The sequence below is a fragment of the Trematomus bernacchii genome, unplaced genomic scaffold, assembly GCF_902827165.1.
Source record: "Trematomus bernacchii unplaced genomic scaffold, fTreBer1.1, whole genome shotgun sequence".
Lineage (NCBI taxonomy): Eukaryota > Metazoa > Chordata > Actinopteri > Perciformes > Nototheniidae > Trematomus > Trematomus bernacchii.
The window spans coordinates 15,859,398-15,868,167 of NW_022987973.1; the positions used below are offsets into that span (position 1 = coordinate 15,859,398).

Consider the following 8,770-nt stretch of genomic DNA (forward strand, 5'->3'; position numbering starts at 1 on the left):
ACAAAAGATAAATTGCTTCTGGAAAGACGCTACTCTTTAATATCTTGGAACACGGACTAAACAAAACCCAAGCTACCTGCAGCCCTCGTAACCACTAAAGATTAGTAAATACATTCATAGTATATTCTCATCTTTGATGCTTTGATTCTTCATGGGACACATTCAGTAATGAATAGCCATGCTGTCTGAACTTCCTAATGTCTGGTCTTTGGTCTCGTCTCAAACAGGGAACATTTTCACAAAGCATCTTATCTGCAATACTAAATTGCACAAAAAAGCAACCTTGTTCAAAGTTTTCCCTTAATACCCGTTCACAAAGCTGCTGACAGTCCTGAGATATGGAAATGGATGACCTCAATTATCATTTGTGAATTTAGTCATATCTCAACAGTGATTGGTAGAAAGATGACATTAAGTCAGTTAATGCGAAATAAAATCAATACACAGGGGCTAAAAATAGATTACCATTAACAATCTGCTGTAGCCAAAAAACCTTAACCATTGAAGCAAAGTAACAATACTGACTTGTTAAAGACCTTCCTCATGCCGGCAGGGTACTTTTGTTTTTCCAGCTGATTTAACTTATAGTTTGGTTATTCTACATACAGAATTAATATCTCCTCGTAATTCAACATTAGCCATTAAATCAGATGTATTGGTTAAAGGTGGGGTAGGTAAGTTTGAGAAACCGGCTCGAGATACACTTTTTGTTATATTCCATGGAATGCTCTTAACATCCCGATAGCAATGAATATCTTAAGTGCTTTGACAAAAAATCCATAAAAAAATGTCATCTGTGGAAGCCGTAGTACTGTAAAAAGTACGACCAATCATTTTAGCCGGCCCGGCTAAAATAACTGGATGGCCTACCTGCCTGTCAGCCTTCCATCTGTGCACACACTTATCTCGTGCCCTCATTGGTCATGTGCGCGTTCGTGTGTGTTAGAGGGGCTCTATAAGGAAGTGGCAGATTTTCTCCGGTTGTGTATTTTCAAATTCTAGCGCACTCGAGTTGGTTTCTCCATTCTTACCTACCCCACCTTTAAGTTTAGTTTAATTTAGTAAATTTCAACATACAACTTAAATACTCATATAATGATTTAAAAACAAAGGTAATTACTTTTGAATTAGTGACGAACCAAAGCAGGTTTAAGAAAAAAAAATGTGTGCATTATATATTAACAAGAGTCTAACAAAAAATATGATACACTAGTGTTCACAACTATGATTTTTCTCTTGGGTATTTTATTATTGCTTAATGTGCCTCGCTGCACATTATCCCTCACTTGGGACACCATCATAATATGCTCTCAACAGTTCTTTAATATTGTTTTTATTTGAACTCGCTGGTACAACATTTATTGCAAAAATGCTTTGTGACCTGCTCTCAGACTCAAATCGAAACCCAGCCAGTAGGGTCTTCTGTTTTGCAAACACTCTCCATGGTAACCTCATCAGCCTCTGAACTCACCCTTGCTCCTCTCTTCTGTTTCTCATTGGTTCAGCATTACAACATGGTGATGGCTGCCGCGGCCGCAGCTTCAGCCTCAGACGACCACGAGCTGCTTCTCAACCGCTTCCTGCCCTACAGCACCTCCTCCTCCTCCTCACAGCTGTTCCTCGACCAATCAGGAGGCTCCTCAGCCCCCTCACTGACCGTGCCCACCAACGGGGCGAGCAGCTCGGGCAGCACCAGCAGTCTGGTGTCGTCCAGCAGCCTCCGCGACACACACTCCACACACTCGTCTTCACACTCTTCACACTCCTCACACACACACCCCGTGGTGGTGGCCACCCGGAGCAGCGCAGAGGCGGCAGTGGCAGCAATTTACGGCGGGATACCTGACGTTATATCGTTGGACTGACTGGAGAGCAGTCAGAACTACACTTTGGGTCCAGCTGAGATCCAGTAACACACTTTTTTTGACTACAGGGTGAAGTTTTGATCCAGAAAGTTGTCTGGCGCCAAGTCATCACACTTTGTGGAGTCCTAATGAGGAGACTGCCTCAACGAGGGCACTAATATTATATATTATATATTATATAATATTAACAGAGGGTTCTCTTCACTAGACAGAGCGGTGGACTTCTGTTTGTGTACTGACTTCAGATCAGGAACCTGTCCAGCATGTTTATGGTACCAACGCGGCACAAACAGCAAAGACTCTACTTGAGCAAATCACACGAAGGACAAATGCTCTTTTCTACAAAAGCGTGGAGTTAGCACCGTGTACAGAGAACAAATATATTTTCCTCTTTTACTTTTGTATGTTCTATCGGAAAATGTTCAGTCAAGTGAGCTGCTTCAATTGCTGTTTTTAATTAGAGGACTGAGGTTGCATTTCCCTTTTTTCTCACAAAAGCTTTTACATAACGCCTGTTGCCATGTGGTCGTCTTTTGCTTCTCTTTTTGTCCTGCTTACATTTAGCTTTATTTGCATTTCTACAATATGAACTTAAGTTCTCTCATTCTTAACTGATCGAGCTCCATTTTAAAATGATGCTTTGTTCTTTCTCTGTCCAATAACAAGAACACTGAAGTTACAGTTTTTATTCATGTGCTAATACTTTTATTATATTTTAAGTTATGTATGATATTTAAACCGTTATAAATATATAGTATATATATATATATATGCATTCCCTTTGACCTTCAGGTTAATGCTGTAGGAAGTGAGTAGTAGTAGAAATCACTCCTTGATTTCCAAATCCTCACAAAGACTCTGCCGGCAAACAGCATTTAGAAATGGAGACTTTTAAACTATTTATACTTGCAGATTTAGAGTTTTGAGCTGGAAGAGTTTCTTTTCTTTTTCTTTTCTTTTTGCACAATGCCAAAAACAAGATAAAGTACCTGATGAAAATGATCATAATATTCAGAGTGCAGTTGAATCTGTGTGCCACAGTGTTCTCCGTCCAAGTGTCCACTTCTTCGGTTTCAGCTGATGGTTATTTAGACATCTCTGTTCATGTATGTCTTGTCTTCTTAGTTTCATCCTTCTTTTGCTTGACTGTTAAAAAAGGTATTACAATGAAGGCCGAGCTGTTGTAGCAGCACAGTCCTTCTGAAGAGACGGCGTCCATGGCATGTGACCAAGTTTAAACTAGTGCCTGTTTGTGTGCATGCTTCACAGCGCGGTGGGGATGTTTTGGGTTTCCAAACTCAAAAGAATGTCTTTAATGCTCGCCCACCACCTCTGTCCCATCTCTGTCGAAGCTTTTTGTGGAGATTCGTGATATCTTTGACAGCCTAGGCGTTATATAGGGAGTTATCTTTGGGAAACTGCTCTTGGAAAAGCATGGAAGAGTGCCACAGTGAAAGATGTCAACATGCCAACGTATACACTGGGCACAAAGCCAGCTGGTTTAAAAATACATGACCTAAACCGTACGAGCACTTTGTGTACGATGTGGAAGTGTCAAAGTGAGGTGGAGTACCTCCATTCAGCTGGGGACACAGTTTGCTCATGAATGTATTGTGTAATTGTAAGAGGGGACACACTTTAGGTGTTTGCTTCCATTTCGGCTTTTAGCAGATGTTATCAAGGTGACATTAGCAGTGACACACACAGTACACCTGGCGCCCCCGCCCAGTCAGCCCACTCCTCCTCCTGTGCATCCTGTAACGTTCCCCTCTCATCAGCCTCTCCTCGATGTTCCACTTTTCAGACGTCCGAGACAAGCAGCTCACTTCGGAAACAAATTATCACCAGGGGATAATCCCTTCTGACAGCGGCCCCCCATCCCCTGTCCCGTCCTTCAGCTTCTCACTGAGATGATGACCCAGAGTGACCCCCCCCCCCCCCCCCCCCCCCCCTCTTTCCTCCCTTGCTCCCTCTTTGCATCTTTAACTTTATTCCCAGTTCTTCTAATGGGAACAAACCCCCGGCTCTCACACTGATCCAGAACCAGTCCTTGTGTATTTCCAGTGTTGTTCAGTATTTTATTTATTCTTATTTCTATATATTATATTTTTTACAAATTGTTTGATTTCCGACGGCGAGCGTCAGTCACTTTCACTCGGGAGCTGTTGTGATATGATTTTATTTAATATGCATTTTATTAATATTCTTTGCCAGCAGCGCAATCTCTCACAATGGAACCAATGAGTCATTCGTCATGTAAATGCTCCTGTGTGACGCTTTATAATCAGGACACAAAGCACATGCTTAATTAATACGTGCACGACTCACGGTGATTTAATGTTTTAATTAATTCAGGATGTGTTATGAATTCTGGTTGCTCACCAAGTCACTGAGAGTTAATGTGATTAGGTAATGCTAAATGGATTATCAATGAATGATTAGCTCAGTGACTTCATACGTACATTTATGTACAGCCAAGTTAGCAGGAGTTCAGTTACATAAATAAGGCAGTATTCCATTTTATGGCAATATCAAGCCATCTTTTTTCTTCAATCAGACATTTGCCGTTGATGGCATTTATCCACATTTTGAGAATTAACATTTTTCTGTTGTCTTAATTTGTTTAGATAATCAAAAATCATATTCATTAATTAAACCATTTAAAACCCATCTGTGAACATGCATGTTCACAGATGGGTTTTCTTAGCTTATGCTAAAGTAAACATTTTGGAAATGTTTTATCAGCCATGCCACTGTATGTAACTGGATTCCAGATCATTTGGTAGCATGTCAAATAATGTGTGAAAAAACATTGATCCTTTTAGTGTTATCTGATAACGTAAACTCACAGTGACTGCTTCATGGCAACAACATCAATTTGCATCACATTCTGCATAAATTCATGCATCAAACCAGTACTTGCGTAATATTTTTGCATTTATTTAAATATGTGTTTTCCTTTATTATAAAGTGTTACCCTGACTTAGTACACTGATGAAGATGTTGATCCTTTAGTTTCCTTCTTGTTACTTTGAATATAAATCACCAGTATTTGGAAGCTTGTTAAGATGGTCACAGTTTTCTCTATCACAATTTTATTTATTTAAACTTCTTCTTTCCCTACGCTTGTCAGGAGACAGTGCAGCACATGAAGAGAGAGACCACACCGTGTTGAATGTGTTTCTGTTGAAGTGATCTACATCTGTATGGGGATACAGGGAGGCTTCATAATGTAAAGTGTCCACAACTCCATCCTGTGGTGCACATCTGTTTGGGAGAAGCTGTCCTTTTGGAGCTCGGGGAGTTATTTTGTTAGAAAGTGTCAGATTGCAGGCAGGGATGGATGAGCACAGGGCTGCCATATCAACCCCTCTACAGCTGGAGCCGTATATATAGAGCATTGATAGCAGGAGCTTATGTGTTGGCTGGTGTGAGCGCACTGGGAATAAACCAGCGTCTGCTCAGAATAAAGTGAATGGAATAAGGCCACTATTATAGTTCATCTCCACAGGCTACAGTGAAGAGATGCCTCCTAAATTAAAAGGGAAAAGTCAACAATGTGTATATTCTGTCTGTGTGGAAACCTGAGAGTTCAGATCCAAACGTGGGTGTTTGATGTCCGTTTATATGCTTTTTGTGTCAATTCAGAGCGAGAGAATAAATTAATTTATATATTTTTTAGAAAATGAAAGCTGTCATATTATTTTAAAAAAAGGACTGTGGCCAATAAAGAGTCTTAAACAACAGAAGTAATCTCAGTCAGACTCAAGTCGACACCTGCACTCACTGCCTTAAAACATTCACAGGTTCTGTTTCACGGCTCTAATCCGAGAAAAATCCTAAAAAGGCTTTTCGAGGAGAGCAAGGAGAAGGCGGTGTACAGTGGACCCTTGTCAGTTTGTACAAATATACCAAGTGAAAAAAATATTTATTACCTGCATTGGAAGAAATTGTTTACTTATTGAATGTTACCTGTTTATGTAGAGAAGTTTAGATGTAATAAAATGCATTCTGGTATTTCTCTGTGTGTTTGTGTTCCCTTATTTTTAAACGATAGGGTTTAAGGCTGGGAAATATATCAATATTGTAATATTATCCTAGATATCGTCCTATATTTTGGATGTCCTAATTTCAGAAGTGTTGTTTTTTTAATGGATTTTAAGGCTATATTAAATAACTGATGTTATTTTCTGAATTTGAAAAAAAAAAATCTAGCTGTTTTAGTTTGTGCCTTTACTGGCAAAATCACATAACTGATTGTTATTTATCAAATATTTAATTTTGTAAATATTTTAGGAGAGCATCAATGGTAAATTGTGCAAGGTCTTTACAATATCGATGTTAAGGTATTTAGTTAAAAATATTGCAATTTTTTTCATATCACGAAGGCCTTTCTTGCACATGATGCTATCATAACATTTTAACTGCCTGTTACACTTAGAAGTGAGCACCAGGTGTCAGCACAGAGTCATTGTTCTTGATCAACTTTTCCCTTTCTGTGATGGTACAAAACCAATTATTCATGCTCTGTCAACTCCACGGTGCCTTCCCTACTGTGACACGCGCTATATATAACATCTGAAATTATTAACGTGATGTTTTATTTGGGATTGAAAGTGATGGAGAAGCCTGCATTACGCACAAGACTGATGGACGCATCAACCATAATGTTCTCCAATTAACACCTCAACCCAGCCATTACTGTCATGCTGTCTGAGCAGAGGATGAGTCTTGGAGATGAGAGGAGGGGACAGTGCAGGACAGGAGGGTGGGGTGGATACAGACAGAGGGGTGGCACCATGTTTTATACTGCCACTACATACACCAGCTCTCTGTGGACAGAAATTATTTTATCTATCTTAATGATAGACCTCAAACTGAATTGTTTCTTAAACTGAAGACATTATGACTGAAGAAAATGAGAGCATGTGTCTGAACAGGTCACTGGTGGAGGTGGACTTCTTCAGCAACATGGATGATATCGACGTGACAGCCGACGGGAGCCTGATCCTGAGGTTCCTCATCTGCCTGGTTTACTCTGTGGTCTGCGCTGCAGGTCTGATGGGCAACCTGCTGGTCCTCTTCTTCATCAGGGTCAAACAAGAGAGGAAGAAGTCCACCGTGAACTTCTTCGTGTTCAACTTAGCAGTGACGGACCTGCAGTTCGTGCTCACTCTGCCCTTCTGGGCCGTGGACACCGTGCTGGACTTCAGCTGGCCGTTTGGAGACGCCATGTGCAAAATCATCCTCTCGGTCACCGTGATGAACATGTACGCCAGCGTGTTCTTCCTGACTGCCATGAGTGTGACCCGCTACTGGTCTGTCGCCTCGGCTCTGAAGAACAGCACCACGCGCAAGTCCTGTTCAGCCAAATGGACCTGTGTATTTATTTGGACACTGGCGACTGTGGCTACTGCTCCAACGTCTATTTTCTCAACTGTCAGCAACGTCACGGGAGAAAAACTCTGTTTGTTGAAGTTTCCTGGTGGACAGTACTGGCTAGCAGTGTACCACATACAGAAAATACTTGTGGGGTTTGTTTTGCCGATGTCCATCGTGTCCATCAGCTACATCATGCTCCTGCGTGTCATCCGCAACCGGAGTATGAAAACAAGCAACCCCAAACGGAGATCCCAAGTTACTAAATCCATCACCATCGTCGTTTTGTCTTTCTTCCTGTGCTGGATGCCCAATCATGCGATCACCCTGTGGAGTGTGCTGGTCAAACTGAACGCGGCAAACTGGGACAAGGCGTACTACATAGTGCACACATATGTGTTCCCTCTGACCGTGTGTCTGGCTCACACCAACAGCTGCCTCAACCCCGTTATTTACTGCCTCATGAGGAAGGAGTTTAGGAATAAACTGAGAAGTTTGATACACAGAGGCTGATGTTGTGGAGCATTGAGAATAATTTAAAGTGTTGGAAACAGTACCCAAGACGCACCGAGTGCGCACGGCTAAAAAGGCTTGGAGTGAGAGAGGAGACCTGTCAGAAAGCACAATTAGACAAGCAGCATCATGTCAATATCTATTCCATCCTGCTTAATGTAAAATGTCCTTTTCATCAGCGCTTCTTGTCCTTATAGCCTTGCGTAATGTGGCTCGTGTATGTGGAGAAACTGCTGTATCTGCTTTACGCATAGGAATTGCTGTGTAAAGAAATACGCTGATGTCCACTTCAGCATTGTTTGTTAGATAACTATTAGCAGTGTTGTTTCTCTAGTGTAAAGTCTAAGTGACTACGTGCGTAATTGCGCATAATTATTATTATATGAGTATAGTGTGCTTGCGTCCTAACTGATCAAACAACATGTGGCTCCATCTGTGAATATATTTGCAAGTAATGTAACTAGATAAGTGTGTTTTTAAGACAATCATGGATGTAACATATGCTAAAGCAAAGGAGAAAAAAATATAGCATTAAGTTATTGACTTTAGCGGGGCAAAATGCATATTTTAGGCATAGAATACATGAAAATGTGATATATGAGTGTTGTAAATAAACATATCCACGATGTAATAAAACATAATAAAAAAAGTATTCTCACAAACAAAATGTGATTCTGCACGAGTCAAATGCAACATATCTGAGCAAGTGATATAAGAAGTTATGAATGACTGAATAACAGTGAGGACAGTGTGTCACTGACCTGAACATTGAAACTACTGGCCTTGTTCATTATCAGCATACAAAGTGCTAATGAAATAGACAGAGAAAATGCCAATACATGAATGTGTGAACAGCATGTAATTTATGTAGTTAGAGGTGAAGCTAGTTTTGCATTGAGATAGATTAGTAAGGCTGTTCCCAATTCCCAATGTTCCCTATGGGTCTAGCTCCCTCGCAGTCTTTACATAAATGTTAGTGAGTCTTGAAATATATATTTTAGGTTAATCTACCC

At 40.6% G+C, this 8,770-nt stretch overlaps 2 protein-coding genes across 5 annotated transcripts in view; both read left to right on the plus strand.

Moving 5' to 3' along the window:
- The window catches only part of LOC117471172 (E3 SUMO-protein ligase PIAS1-like), a 44,934-nt gene extending 41,126 nt beyond the window's left edge, over positions 1–3,808 (plus strand). For all 4 annotated transcript variants that reach the window (XM_034115988.1, XM_034115989.1, XM_034115991.1 and 1 more), the window contains exon 13: positions 1,506–3,808. In XM_034115988.1, coding sequence (XP_033971879.1) covers positions 1,506–1,865 — 360 coding nt within the window. In that variant the 3' untranslated portion in view covers positions 1,866–3,808. The remainder of the gene's footprint in view (positions 1–1,505) is intronic.
- A 2,962-nt stretch (positions 3,809–6,770) lies between these two features.
- On the plus strand, positions 6,771–7,757 carry LOC117471177 (relaxin-3 receptor 1). The gene has a single exon (XM_034115998.1). The coding sequence runs from the start codon at positions 6,771–6,773 to the stop codon at positions 7,755–7,757; it is 987 nt and encodes a 328-aa protein (XP_033971889.1).
- Positions 7,758–8,770: the final 1,013 nt, after the last annotated feature.